At 39.8% G+C, this 16,076-nt stretch overlaps 1 protein-coding gene across 2 annotated transcripts in view; it reads left to right on the top strand.

The window, feature by feature from the left end:
* Positions 1–16,076, top strand: part of TNNI3K (TNNI3 interacting kinase) — a 2,668,544-nt gene that overhangs the window by 1,102,191 nt on the left and 1,550,277 nt on the right. For both annotated transcript variants that reach the window (XM_078668672.1, XM_078668665.1), the window contains one exon: positions 10,503–10,607. In XM_078668672.1, coding sequence (XP_078524798.1) covers positions 10,503–10,607 — 105 coding nt within the window. The remainder of the gene's footprint in view (positions 1–10,502; positions 10,608–16,076) is intronic.

Below are 16,076 nucleotides of genomic sequence, written 5' to 3'. Positions count from 1 at the left end.
TCCCCAGCTTAACAATTTCTACATCAAATATACGAATGATGAAATATATTATTTAATAAAAAGAATAAACACACTTTTTACATTTTTATTTTAATGGGCAGGTTGGGACTTTTAATTTATAAGATTAGGTGAAATGCTAGGCTGAAACATTTTTTTAAAAATACATTTCTTTATTAGTTTTATACCTTCAAATCAGTAGACTGTAAAAATATTTTCCTACAGCTTGTCAGCCTCAGCCGAGGTGGTTTATGTTTCAACAACAATACATGTCAGAGTCTAGACCAATGGTTACATCCGTGGAGATTCCATGCTAGGCTGAAACATATCACTTTGTGTTTTTGGCTCCTACTGCAGGCTTTCTGTTTTTGTTGGTGCTTCAGTTGACGCCACCCATCCTCCATTCTCTATTCTGTTTGCTGTAATTCTGCTGCTCCCACAAATCAAACTAAGGATACCAAGTCCCAAGTTCGTTCACATTTACAGAACGGTTTAAAATGTTCAAATGGAAGTTTTCTTATTTATATACATGCACTTTATTAATCTGTTAACATTCTTTAATATTTTATTCGGTCACAGTCCTGGGGGTCCACGAGCCACAGGTTAAGAAACACTGTGCAAAAGGCTTGTAATTAAACCTGGCTGACTGACTGACCCTAAAAGAAGGAAAGATCACACCAACATTATACATATGTTCGGGGGTTTTGAAGGCTTTCAAGGGAGTTTACCGGAGAACCTCAAAATGTGATGGTAAATTAATGATACAATGAAATATCTTTTTTGGGCAATGTTAGAAATAGGAATCCTGGTTGGCTGAGTTGTGCACCCAGGCCAGACAGGATCTACAACCCTACTCAGCATAAGCTAGATACACATTAAAAGATAACCTATGCTCATCCTCTGGTAGCTTGGCACAGAGCAGTCAGACTTTTTTAAAAATGTACTGTGTAAAGTATTTGTGCAGTACATACAGAGTACCACAATGAATACACCACAAAACGACTCCACATAGACATTTTGCTGACCGTGCTGGTTGCTGCTGTGGGCGCTCCTAGCCCTTCTTCTTTCACAACTTGCGGTACCCGCTTCGCGGGTCCCGCAGCGTTTCTTTCTGCCGTCAGGAAGCTTGGACAGTGTTTACAGGGGAAGCGTGTGCTGCGCAGGGCTGCGAGCATGTGGGACCGGACTTCGACTACCAGAAGCCTCGGTAACCCGTGCCTCCCGTCACCTGGCCGCTCTCCCTGACCGCCACGCCCCGCCTTCACATTCAAAAGGATTTGGATGCAGAAACGCACTGGGACATTTTGCTGACCGTGCTGGTTGCTGCTGTGGGCGCTCCTAGCCCTTCTTCTTTCACAACTTGCGGTACCCGCTTCGCGGGTCCCGCAGCATTTCTTTCTGCCATCAGGAAGCTTGGACAGTGTTTACAGGGAAAGCGTGTGCTGCGCAGGGCTGCGAGTGTGTGGGACCAGACTTCGACTACCAGAAGCCTCGGTAACCCGCGCCTCCAGTCACCTGGCCGCTCTCCCTGACCGCCACGCCCCGCCTTTACTCTACTGATCCACATATTTAAGAGAAGAGCTCTCCCCGCGGCGCGGGAGCGCGCGGGAGCGTCCCGGGAGAAGCAAGGGACAAGGGCGGGACCGTCTGTGGCCGTCAGAGGCCGGAGGAGGCTGGGCTGGGCCCCCCCTCTGATAAGCTTTGTTTTGGTTTATTTATTATTATTAGTATTGTACTCCCATCTACCCCTGAGTTCCTCTGATAGTAATTCATGAAATAGTGTGTTTTATCTCTTTCTTTAATTGTTTATAGGCTGACTTAACTTGCCTACCTCCTGTTTAGCAACCCTTTTTCTCCTTAGACATCATTTATTACTGTATTATTATTTAAGAATGTCTAGCTCGATTCCCAATTCTCTACCTAATTGTGTGAGTGCACCCATCCTCGGCCCCCTTGATAAATATTTTACTAGATCTACTAAAGATATTGATAGAGAGTTAGCTCTAGCTGAAAGGAGGGCCGAGCGTCGCCTCTCAATTGAGTTCCTTAAGAGACAGGCCCCTCTTAATCACGAGAAGGTTGCTATAAGCACTTCGGTACTTGATAGCACGTATGTTGAGGCTGATGCGGAATTGTTTAACACAGATAACTTTCCCCTAATTTTCCAAGAAAGCCCACCATTATTGGAGGACTTGGATGCGGCTGTGGAGGGTAAAAGTAACTTGCCCATGGCCGCATCCAATAATCTTATAGATCTTAATACCCCCTCACCTTTGGATGCTGTTCCCCATTCTATTAGTAACATCTTACCTCCACCCCTGAAGATCCAAACTGAGATAGTCACGCTGCTTGATCCTCAATCTACTACTAAACCAAGTAGAGCGCGTGACAATCAAATAAGACAAGAGAGCAGAGGAGCGGTATGCTCTCCAGTTAAGAAGAGAAGGAGGAAGGGAGGGAAAAATAAAAGTGGGTCGGGCAACCCGTGGAAGCCGCCACGGGTAGCTGTCCCCAAAGAAATTCCATCAGATGTAGTGGGGAAAGAGTTAATAGTGGGGAAAGAAGTATTAACAGAGAAACTTGTTATAGATCATAAATCTACTCTTAATGATGGGCTTCTTGAGGCTGTTGAAAGTCTTTTAAAGGCTCTTATTCTCCCTTTAGTTGAAAGGCTTAAAAGGCTGGATAAAAAACTGGATCGCCTTTTACCAGAGTTTACTCTATCAGTGAACTCAAATCCAATTACCCCAGCTATTCCAACTGAAAACAAAATTATAAATAAACAATCTGAAAGCAATCAATGTAGGCAACATACTCCTACTGTGAAACCGAATAATGTGCCTGCTAATAAGAATTCTATCACACTAGCAGGCTCATCAGCTTCAACAGTTAGGAAAGCCACAAGTAAAGAAAAGACTCGTCCGGTGGTTCTGAAGCCCGTTCACACCAATAGATTACCTTCTACCCAAATAAATTCCGCTAATAGAGGTAAATCTAATTATAAAAACATAGTGGATTTGCCCCGGACTCATCTAATTTTGTTATTATTTTAACAGGCGTTCCTGTTGTAGCAGAGGGAAATGTGGAATCAAATATTAGTTTAAAAAATCAAGTCATTCACTGGTTACGTTTGAATAGACCATTACCTTCACACTTGAATGGAGACATTGTCTCAGTTAGAAGGTGTTTTTGGGTGGGCATACGCCCTAAAGACATAGAGGGCGATTTGATTATTGTTAACTTTCGGGATCATAGGGTGGTCACTTATATTAGTGACTGGTTCCCGGGTAATAGTAATGGAGGAGTGACAACCCGAAATTTGACATACTTTTACCCGGAAAACATGATGTTCTCCTCGATTAAACCTCGGATGAGACATGGTTTGGATTTCCCCTATCATCGGAAACAAATTATGAACCAGCTTATTCCCTCCCATTTTAACCGAAATGCTAATTTTTTCCCTACGCAAAATAACCCTAATATGTACTCTAGTTCAAATAACCACTTCCCTACAAACCCTAAGGATTTTTGGAATATTCCTCTATCAAATATGTTCCACCCGTTAACTCCTATGGATTTTAATGACTGACTGAAACTAACCTCCCAACAAAAAATTCCAGCTCGGGACAAAATGTTTACACTTTCTGCGTCAGTGTCCCACCATGATTCTACCCTGTGGGATGATGTGAAGACAATAACTAATAACAACATAAATGATGTGGAGGACCCCTGGGTTAGTGATATACTCCAAAACTGCTGTGAACAACATAATGATTCTGTAGTTTATGGTAGAGATGGAGATGATGTTATTCAAGGGAATACGGGATCCATGTATAAATTAAATCTTAATCCTGACTTAGATCAGCGGTGTGGAGACAACCCTTGTACATTTAGAGATATAAATACTCTCGATGTTGATGTGGTAACAAATGGTAGAGAAAATAGGGTAGATGGGTGTGACCTAGCTCATCCTATAGAGAAATCACTACAGGGAAATGAAGGTAATCGGGTGGAGGTTAGTTGTTTCCGTTTAATTTCTTGGAATATAGCCGGCCTTGGGCGAAGATTAGAGGATCCTGTCTGGCTAAACTATATTGAATCTTTTGATATTGCCTGCCTCCAGGAGACATGGAGTACTGTGGATCAGAGTTTGGATGGGTTTCAAATGTTTAATGTTTGTGCAATACCATCGCAAGCAGGGAGAGCTAAGGGTGGGCTTATGACAGCTATCTCTGTAAAGCATAACTTAAAACATGTGAGCCGAGTGGTGGAATCACCTTGGTACCAATTACTTATGATCAAGGACTTATTTCCGGTAACCCTTCTTCTTGTAAATTGGTATTATAATATATTTGATCCCCATGTAACCGTAGTTATTGATAACTTACAGGAAGAGATTGTTAAGGTGACAAACAGGGTCTTCCCTCTTTTAATTATATGGTTAGGTGATTTTAATTGTGAGTTATGTAAGTGCAGCGGATCTAGGGTGTGTGGTCTGATGGATTTAACTGACCAACCTATGGCTCATTTTACTCATTCAAAACAAGGGGAGGCTCTACATAGTATTGTCATGAATAATGATCTATGTATCTTGGATACGTCTAGCTTTTCTGGTGCATTGAATATACACACTTTTCAAGGTACAGGGGGCAGAATGAGTGTAATTGATTTTGCCGTGGTATCTAAGGGTTTCTCTCATTTTTTGAAAGATTTTAGAATTGAGGCGAACCCAGCTAGTGACCATAACCCCCTAACCTTGAGTTTTAACCTGGCTCTCGAGAAGAACCAGTTTGTGGAACAACCTATAGTATATAGCCAAAACCAGGGTGTTACTTTAAGGTGGGACAAAGTACATGTGAGGCAACTGGAAGCGGATGTCTTTAAGGAAAATCAGGATAAGATAGAAATTTGTCTGACACCTATATCTGATCCAGACCACATAATTGAGAATTTTGAATTGTTATTGGGAAATGTTGCTTCACACCTTGTAAAGACAGGGGGGAGGAAACAAGATTGTGGGCCTAAATGGTTAATGCGGAATGTTCTTTTGCTCAAACACATTTAACAAAGGCATTACGCCGAGACCCACGTGATAGAGAATTGGTTAGATCAGCTAGGAAAAGATATAGGGAGGCACTGAGCAAGAGAAAAAATGCTTTACGGACCATAGCATGGGAAGACTTGGAAAAAGCGGCTGATCTAAGGGATAATATGATTTTTTGGGAGATAATAAATAGGCCTTTTTTTAAATCAGGGGAAGATAATACCATTCGAGTGAACATACCTGAAGACTCCTGGGTAGCTCACTATAGTAAAATCTTTAACCCAAATGAGATATTGCTGACTGCTACCACGGGTGAGGGTGATTATAATTTTAATATAGAATCAGCAAAGTCACTTAGTGATTCATTAACGCTTTCAGAGGTAAAGCTAGCTTTGACCAAGGGGGCTGCTTTAAAGGCCCCAGGCCCTGATGCAGTACCCTTGGATCTTTTTAAACATAATTTGGAGGTCTGGTCCCCATTACTTTTGAATGTTTTTAAGGCAATAACGCTGGGGTCCATTCCGACCTCTTGGAAAGAGGCAGTTGTGGTACCTATTTTTAAGAAGGGTGATAAGTCTGACCCACGCTGCTATAGGCCAATATCATTAATAGACGCGTCATGTAAGTTAATGGGTAGGGTGATATTTGCTCGCCTTGAAACATGGGCAGAGTCAGCGGGGGTTATTGTAGAATCCCAATATGGTTTTAGAAGAGGGAAAGGAACCACTGAGCAGTGTTTAAATCTAGCACTGATTATGGGCAAGTACATGGGTGCCAAGAATAGTTCTATCCATTTGGCATTCATGGACTTGTCCAGTGCTTTCGACACGGTATGTAGGGGTAAATTGTGGCGGATGATGGAGTCTATGGGGTTTGAGGAGCCTTTGGTTACTCTGCTCCGCAGGCTTCATGCTGCCACAACGGTGAGAATTAGATATGGCCCTGGGGGAGAGAAAACTAGACCTATATTATCTACCGAAGGTGTCCGCCAGGGATGTATTTTAGCCCCCTTTTTATTTCTGGTTTATACGAACGGACTAGAAAGTTTTTTGTTAGAAACTGGTGCTGATTTCCCTCAGATTAATGGCAAAAGAATTCCAATGTTGTCATATGCAGATGACACTGTCCTAATGACCCTTACTCCCAATAGCATGCAGATTTGCCTGAATGCTTTTGATATGTTTATGGAAAACTTAGATCTTGGGGTCAATTTTACTAAATCTTTTGCCATGACTTGCGGTCCGAAAAGTGTTAAAATCCGCAAGTACATGGTGAGGGATTCAAATATAGAGAAAGTTGACAACTTTAATTACTTGGGAAACCTTTTTAATAAAAAATTGAACTGGGAACCTCTGATATTAGCCCGGGTTCAAAAGGTTACACAATCAATTGAAGCTCTTTTTCGCTTTTCCAGTAAATTAGGACAACGACGTATAGCAGAAATAATATCTTTGTATAAAGCTAAATGTGTCTCTGCTATGACCTATGGTGCTGGTGTCTGGGGGTCACAAAATTGGGAAAAGCTACAGATTATGGAGAATAAATTTATAAAACGTCTCCTATCTGTCCCATCGAGCACATCAAACATTTTTTGTCATGGGGAGGTTGGTATTGAGTTTGCAAGTGACATTATAAACGTAGCGCCATTAGTATTATGGTCTAAAGTTTGGCAGTCTGAGGAACTGAAATTGACAAAAGATATCCTACAAGATTGCCTTAAACTTGAGTACTATAGGGAAATTCCATGGCTTCGATATGTCAGAGATACCCTTTATAAGATTGGGTTAGGAAACATGTTTACAAACCCTGGCAATAAGGATGCCAAGTTAACCATCAAAAACGCCTATAGTTCTAGTTTGGGTCCCTTAAGGAACAGTGAATATGTATTACGTGTCCGGGGCAAACTAGTGCGACCCTTTTATTTATCATATATTATGAATACGCAATGGCGTTTCTATTTGACAAGGTTGCGCCTTAGTACTCTACACTTCCTTTTTGCCTTTCCAAAGCAGGGGGGGTGGAGTGAGAAGCTACCTTGTTGCCCCTGTAATAATAAGGTCTCGCAAAACACCCTGCATCTTATTCTCTTTTGCACTTTGTATAAGGTCCCAAGAAACACTTTTATTAGACCATTACTATTATCCTTTTGATTGTGCTATTATAAAGAAGGATATGAATATCTATTATCTTTGTCAACTGCAAACGTCTGTAATGCTGTACGGAGTTTTATTAGATCAGCTCTTGTGATTAGAAACCGATATTGAATGTTTATGAAAATCAGAATTATGTAAATATGTACCGTGGTTTTATTGTAGCTGGTGTTTTATATTGATGTATACTTTTATGATTTCTTTGTGAAATCGAAATAAAGTTATGAAATGGATGGATGGACTCCACATAGGTTTAGAAAAATAGTGAATATTTATCTGAGCTAAATAGGATGTAAACGTCAAACACCCAATCAGTAGAATGCAAGGAGTGGTATTAGGTATTGGTATTAGGATGTGCCCGCCACAGTAGCGGGCACATCCTGCATGTGAAGCATTGTGGCGGGCGGTGCTCTCAGCACCGCCCGCCACAATGCTTAAAAAGCACTTTTACATTTGCATAATAAAAGCGACAGACACCGCACGGTGCCTGCCGCTTTGATTATGCAAATGCCAGGGGGGTACCACAAGTCCGCCTGCCTTGCCACGGAAAGGCATTGTAAAATGCCCATGATAATATGACTGGCGGTGTCTGATCGACACCGCCACCATATTACTCCGTTTCCGCCCCGGCCGCAAGGTGACCGGGGCGGAAAAGCGGCGGACGGTCTTTCCGTCCGCCGAGGTCCCCCCCGCCATACTAATATGGCGGGGGGGAAAATGTGAGTGGATGGCGAGCGGATTGCCCCCGCCAGGCAGGCGGTGGCAATCCGCCCGCCATCATAATGGGCCCCCAAGTGAAGGCAATGCATCGTAGTTGACCTGCGAAGAGTAGAAATGCTGTTGTTGAACAGCCTCTGCATCAGCGTTGATGCATCTGTTCCAATCAACGCAGTTGTGATGGTGCGTCGGTTTTTAAGAAAGTAGCTACAGAACCAACTTCTGAGGCCCAGAACATGGAGGCTCACCTCAGCCAAGGGTAGGTCTCATAGAAGGCAGAGTCCAGCAGCACCAGTGGAATTATAGAATGGCTTTTAAGTTCCTGAGACTTCAGGAAATAGGAGGCAAGCCAGCAAGTCCTTGGAGATCACTGGAAGAACGGCAGAGTCCAGCTCTCTTCCATAAGAGGCACGCAGCAGCAGGCAGCAGGGCACAAGCAGAAAAGCAGTCCTCTCAGAAAAGCAGTCTAGTTGAGTACTTTAGGCAGCACAGCAGCCCTTCTGACAGAGGTTTAGCTCAAGAATCGAAATGTCTTATTTTAGGGGGTCAGAGACCCAAAACTTAAGCGTAGCTGTCACCCAACATAGACAACAATTGGAGACAGGCTGTCAGGCACAAAGGGCCAGATTCTGATCATGCTAGGAAAGCGCTCCATACGACTCGGATCCGGAGGGCTTTCCAAGCAAGATGTGCTCCAGGAGTTTGAACAAATGAATCCGATGCTGCCGTAGGCTTATGGACTCGTTTCGTTCAGATTCCCATTGAACTCTATGGGAGCCTGTGTATAGACGCGTACACAGGCTCCCATAGCAGAAAAGGGGTGGGTGGGGATAAGCGTACACCCTGTGGTGCCTGCCACACTGTGCATGCCTGTATCTGGGGGACCCATGGGTACACCCCCGTGACAGATGCAGAATGCCCCAGGTAAAGGGGGGCCTGCTATGGCCCCCCGAAGTACGCTTCCGACAGCTGTTTCGTCTAGCTGAGAACGAGACGAAGCGGCTGTCCGGATCTTGCATCATACTCGCTCAGTCGGAATCCGGCTCCATTGTGCGACACATTTTGTTTACATTTGAGTCGTACGGACAGGTTCAGGTCACGGAAACTATTCCGTCGTACGCGAACTTCACATCAAACTTGGTCGTTCGGACCTGTGTACGATTCGGTTGTAAACAAGGGCTACGAATCGGATCCGGTAAAGCCAAATCCGATTCAGATGCCTTCCGAGCGAGATTGTTTTGTCCCCAAAGAGCAATAAGTACAGAAAACTTTCCAATTTCTCAAAAAGGCATTTATAAAGCAGTAATGTTAAATCCAACTTCACCAGTAAGGAGTATTTATCATTAGCATTCCCAACATATGAAACATGAAAAAGCTACTCGTCTCTGATCAGAATTGGCAGCTTAAAAGTATATTAAGGAATTCCCAATGCTGGCCTACGAGAGGGTAGGCCTCAAAGTACTGAAAAACAAAATAGGCTGTTTGTCACTACCAGAACTTATAAAACATACAAGTACATGTCCTACCTTTTACTTACATGGCACCCTGCCCTGAAGCTTACTTAGGGCCTGCCTTAGGGGTGACATATGTAATAGAAGGAGAGCTTAAGGCTTGGTGAGTAGTTTTAAATGCCAAGTCAAAGTGGCAGTAAATTGCACACACAGGCACTGAAGTGACAGTTCTGGGACATGTTTGAAATGCTATCTCGGTGGGTGGTGCAATCAGTCCTGTAGCCCACTCGTAGCATTTGAAGTACGGACCCTGAGTATAGTTATTCTCCTTTAAAAGGGTTTAACTGAACAACAAATATGCCAATCATGTATATACCATTGTCATCATATTTTGGGGAGAAAAGCATGCACTTTAGAACTGGTTAGCAGTGATAAAGTGTTCGGAAGCCTAAGGCCAACAAAAATAATCTGCAATACTGGGAGGCAAAAGGCAAAATGTCTGGGGAAAGACCACCCTAAGGATAACAGTTCTAACATGTAAGCAAAGATTACCTAAAGTTTACCCATTATGTAAGCACAGCTCAACAACCAATTATAACATTCAGAGGTGGCCACATCTTCCTTTAAAACAAAATCCATACTGTATGATGTTTAATAAAGTGATTTTCCTTCTTTTGTTCAAAATATTGAAGTTTGACATTGCTGCCTCTGGATAGGTCTGCCTGCAGCCCATTTGAATATATATTTCAGAGTTGTTGGTATAGTAATAAGAGCTTTAGTCTGCAAATCCATTGCCATTTTCGTAATATCTAGTAATCACTTCAGGTCGAAGGTCCTCGAAAATCAGGATTATATGACTTTGGCAAGTCAGGGCTGGATTCAGAAAATTAAATTTAGACTTTTCTGTAAGTTATACATTTTTTTAGGTATTCACAAACTACAAGTTAAGAGTGAGTTTACCACTGTGGAGACTCTATAACATAAAAAGAGAGGTCTGTGCGTATATTTCTACTTAAGCTTATAGCACAGATGAAAGAAATTCCTAGCATTCAAATGACAGATACTATGCCAAGCTCTAATGAAACTGTATTAGACACACGCAGTAAAATACTGACATAATTATGCATGTGTTTTTTATCCCAGGAATCTCGATCTTCAGTCCAAATTAATAATTGCTGTTGATGTTGCGAAAGGTATGGAGTATCTTCATAACCTAACCTATCCAATCATACATCGTGATTTGAACAGGTAGGTGATGCATTTGTGATGTAAATAGTTTGACTGGAACTGTTTAAAGTCTTATGAAAATTGAAAGGGGTATTAGTGCTCAGCTATCATAAGATTTCCTGAGGTGTTCAAAGCTATGAGTTTTCTCTCTCTCGAACCTCCTGTAACTGTTAAAAATCCACAGAAAAATGCCTACGTCTCCCAAAGTTGTCTGCACATGGGTTGTCAGCCTTTTGCATCCAATTTAAATAGTTTTGATAAGAAATGATCAGCAACTTCCATCAACATTTAAAATAATCAGGAAAATGGTTTTAAAGCAAACTCGTGCACAAATGTCATATCTATTTGAAGCCCTGACCAACACTGCTGAAGAAAGTTTGAGAGGAAAAATAACACCAGACCATATACATAGAAATAGCTAAAAACTTTGCATAATATCAATTATCCAATAATCAGGATCTACGATAGACCTATAACTTGCGCCCCGCCATCCCCGGCTTATAACCTCGGCTTATAACCTCACATATTACATCACTCATAACATGTTCTATGACATAATTTATGACATTATTGATGACATCTCAAATTACACCATTGATGACATCATTGATAGCATCGTTGATGACATCATTGATAGCATTGTTGATGACATTATCCAGTGAAAGTGCTAGTCTGTTTTAAGTTTACATAGTTGCAGGTAGATACTATATCACTGTTCTACCTAAATTTATACAGCCTGTGTCCAGCTAATGGGTGTAAGTTTTCACAAAATGCATATGCTCCTAATGCATTATAGGTGTGTAGAGATATTGAACACATTATAAATCTTTGTATTCAAAAGTAACTCTGTGTGAAGGTTACAGTTTTTTTGGTTCTGCAGAAAAAGTTTCCAACAGGGCAAAGATTCTACATAATATATTCTAAGTATTGTAGGCAGCCTTGAGTTATTAGACAGAGTAGTCTCAGCATGAAAATATCTACATAAGAGCGTAGACTGTGTGCACACAGTACTAACTATGGGGAATCACTGACAGAATATTAAAGGTCAGAATATCAACCTACAGAAATATCGACGCAAGAATATCGAAGTCCTATCTACAGTATGGTAAGTACAAAAATATTGAGAAAAAAATATTGATGTCAAAAATATCATTGTTAAAAATATTGTTTTTTATAAGTATAAAGTAAATAATACATATAATTAAAATAAACATAGTTAAAAATACTTCAAAATGTTTAAAAATTATAAGTAATATATATATAATGTAAAAATAAATTAAACATATACATATAATATATAATACCTTTCCACCTCCTCAAATCACCAGGACACTTCTGCGTCGGTGCATTCCAGGGTCCGAGGTTGTTACCATGTGTCACATCACTTTCTCTCCGTACGGTCAGGTACGCGATGCACTCCTTTCAATAATTTCCACAAGTCCAAGAAGCTTGAAGAAGTTTATTTAAACATCAAGTCAACGGATACCCTACACGTTTCGGCGATAAATCGCCTTGGTCATGGGTCCTGTGACCAAGGCGATTTATCGCCGAAACGCGTAGGGTTTGCGTTGGCTTCATGTTTAAATAAACTTCTTCAAGCTTCTTTGATTCGTGGAAATTATTAAAAGGAGTGCATCGCATACCTGACCGTATGGAGAGAAAGTGGTATTATATATAATATATATACTTACTTATTAATATTTTTAAATAATTATTTTAATAACGTATACATTGTTAAAACATATCTTATAAATTATAAATACATCTATACACATAAAACAATAATATAAATACAAATTAAATAAATATATATAGCAAATTTAAAATATTATTTAAAATCTTTTTTAAATTAAATATATACTAAATTAACAAAAATGATTAAAAAATTATGAGATAGCTGAGGGAATAAAATTACTATTCCAACTCCAAACAGTGCAACAGTGGGGAAAGTGTTGGATAGCGTATGTGTAAAAATTACTATTCACACTCCAGTGAGTGCAACAGTAGGAAAAGTGTTGGATAGCGAAGGGGTAAAATTTACTATTCCCACTCCAGGGAGTGCAACATTAGGGAAAGTGTTGGATAGCGTAGGGGAAAAAATTACTATTCCCACTCCAGTGAGTGCTACAGTGGGGAAAGTGTTGGATAGTGACGGGTTAAAAGTTACTACTCTCACTCCAGTGAGTGCAACAGTAGGGAAAGTGTTGGATAGCATAGGGGGGGAAATTACTATTCCCACTCCAGTGAGTGCAACAACAGTGAAAGTGTTGGATAGGGTAGGGGCAAGAATTACTATTCCCACTCCAGTGAGTGCAACAGTAGGGAAAGTGTTGGATAGCGTAGGGGTAAATATTACTATTCCCACTCAGGGAGTGCAATGTTAGGGAAAGTGTTGGATAGCGTAGGGGCAAAAATTATTATTCCCACTCCAGTGAGTGCTACAGTAGAGATAGTGTTGGATAGCACCGGGGTTAAAAATTACTACTCCCATTCCAGTGAGTGCAACAGTAGAGAAAGTGTTGGATAGTGTAGGGGTTAAAATGACTATTCCCTCTCCAGTGAGTGCAACAGTTGGGAAAGTGTTGCATAGCGTTGGGGTAAAAATTACTATTCCCACGCCAGTGAATGCAACAGTAGGGAAAGTGTTGGATAGCGTAGGGGTAAAAATTACTTTTCCCACTCCAGTGAGAGCAACAGTAGGGAAAGTGTTGGATAGCGAAGGGGGTTAAAATTATTATTCCAACTCCAGTGAGTGTAACAGTGTGGAAGATGTAGGATAGCATAGGGGTTAAATTAACATCCTTATTAATTAAATATATTTTTTAAATAAATAACATATTCATAATTCACAAAACAAATTAATAATAAAGACCAATACAATTTAATTAATTTTTACTTAAATAACATTACATTACTTTCCACCCTATTCCCCCATAAACACACAACCCACTAAACATAAAAAATAATACAATGTAATTATCAATTAATCAATTATTAAAAATGAATTACCATTTAATAATACATTTACAATAAATGATTTAACAATAAATAAAAAATAATAATACATTACTTATAATGAATATATTTATAAATTAATCAATTAATAAAAACGAATTACAAATCAATAATTAATCAGCAATAAAGTAATAATCAATAACAATAAAGAAAAAACATATTAATTAATTAATTAATCATAATTAAATGACTTCACACCTTATTCCCCTATAAACCCACAAGCCGCTACACATAAAAAATAACATAATTAATTTAATTATTAATTAATCAATCATTACAAATTATTTACAAATTATAAAATATTTAACAATAAATTAATTAACAATAACAATACAAAAAAGATTAAAATAATTATAATTAATATAATGATAAATTAATCAATTAATGAACATTAATTACCAATTAATTAGCAATACGTTAATAATACATAACAATAAATAAAAATATATTAATTAAATAATTATAATTAACTTACTTCCCACCCTATTCCCCTATAAACCCACAACCCGCTCTGATACTAAAACGTAAAATTTACTTAAAAAAATAAATTAGTAATTCCTAAACCTTTAATACATATATTTAAAAATGCTAAAAATACATTACAAAAAATGTTAAACAGATATAAGATATATACTAAAATACATAACACTAATATAAATATCTATATTATTAACAACAATATTTTTGCTAACAATATTACTTACTTCGCTATTACTTACATCGATATTACTTACTTCGATATTAAAAAAATAATATTACTTACCTTAAGGTCCATATTCTGGTAACTGATATTCTTGACATCGATATTCTGTCCCTACGATATTAAATTAGTGTAGGTCGATATAAAAAAGTCAATATTTTGACTGTGCACCAACTAGCGGTCGGTGGAATTGACAATAGTTCATTACGCAGAATTCCATGGAATTAATTTTGCAATGGGACAGAGTGGGCACCGCAATGTGCAGTACATACCCCACAGTGCCCTTACATAAGGGCAGTGAGGGTTATCCACTACAGTGCATTTCACTCAGCACCCTTACATACTTAAGTAAGGCCACCGAGGGATATGCACAGAAGTGCAGTACAGTGCATACCCCTTGTTGCCCTTACATAACTAAGTAAGGACATAACTATGTAAGGGCACCAAGGGTTATCCACTCTAGTGGAGTGCCTACCCATCAGTGGCCTTACGGCTTACATACTTATGAAAGGGCAACAAGGGGTATATGCTGTAATGCAGTGCAGTGCTTTCCCCTCGGTACCCTTACATAAGTATGTAAGACTACCAAGGGGCAACCACTCCAGTGCATACCCCTCGTTTCCCATACATATTTATGTAAGGGCACCGAAAGGTATGCACTGCACTGCAGTGCATATCCCACTGCTTCCTTCAATAAATATGTAAGGATGTTGAAAATGAATTTAGGACCCTAGTGTAATTTTCCCGATTCATGCCCATATATGGGTATAAACCACCCTATCCTTATATAGGCATAGAAATTATTTAGACTCAGCCTATGCAGTCCAAATACGGCATGGCTACTTCCACTAGTTCCGAAAATCCACAACGATTTCTTGGAAAAACCTGCCTTTAGCAGTCAGGGACTTCCCCTTGCTTGAATATTGATTTATCCAAGTACTCATGGAGTTTTCAAAGAACTGAGTCTTTGATGACGGTATTATGTCCAACCTTACGTCAAACTAGGCAACTTCAAGGTATAAATATGCCCACACTTGCTCAGGCAAACACACGGTGGTTTGGAGCAGTTTGACTATCTACTTGCCCGACGCGCCAAGCTACAGCAAGTGCTGAAGGAAGCCGTCCCTCCAGCAGACGCACTGAGAGAGACGCTGTCTTTTCTCTTGCCGAGAAATCCAGCTCCAGTGTTTCTAAGCTACCCTTGCGGGTTGTTAGGAAATCGAGTCCTGAGAGAGAGATACCAGACCTCCTACATTCTAAACCAAGGTATGGAGCTGATTAGACCCATAGAGAATTCTTGGATTAGATTCTTGGCAAAGAATACTGAAACTAAGCAACACCTCACTTACTTCTTCCCTTGTACTAGACCTAGGTTAGGTACACCGGGGTAGGCGTATTTTAGAAGCACCAGCTGAGTACTTTTAGTCTTTATTTATTAATGTATGTATGTATTCTATGTATTTTATGGCTTAGAAACTATATCATGCTTTTACATATTATTTTATAATACTCTTCGTACTGTACGCATTGTACTTTGCAAGCAGTATTACGATTGTAGCAGTTCATTTCCTCTGCACGAGAAAGATAACGTTCAATAAATACCCTTTTATTGAAAACGCCCGTCTCTCTATTTCTCTGCACCTCTGGTGAAACGAAGAATGCATGATTGACTGAGTGAAATAACTATCTATTGTTTCTGCGACTCTAGAGATACATTTCTTATTCTTGGGAAACAAAGTTATCATGTTTATGCGGTTGTCAGAGACTAATCCCTT

Source organism: Lissotriton helveticus, chromosome 1_2 (assembly GCF_964261635.1).
Source record: "Lissotriton helveticus chromosome 1_2, aLisHel1.1, whole genome shotgun sequence".
Lineage (NCBI taxonomy): Eukaryota > Metazoa > Chordata > Amphibia > Caudata > Salamandridae > Lissotriton > Lissotriton helveticus.
This window is presented reverse-complemented; position numbering and strand designations above follow the sequence as displayed.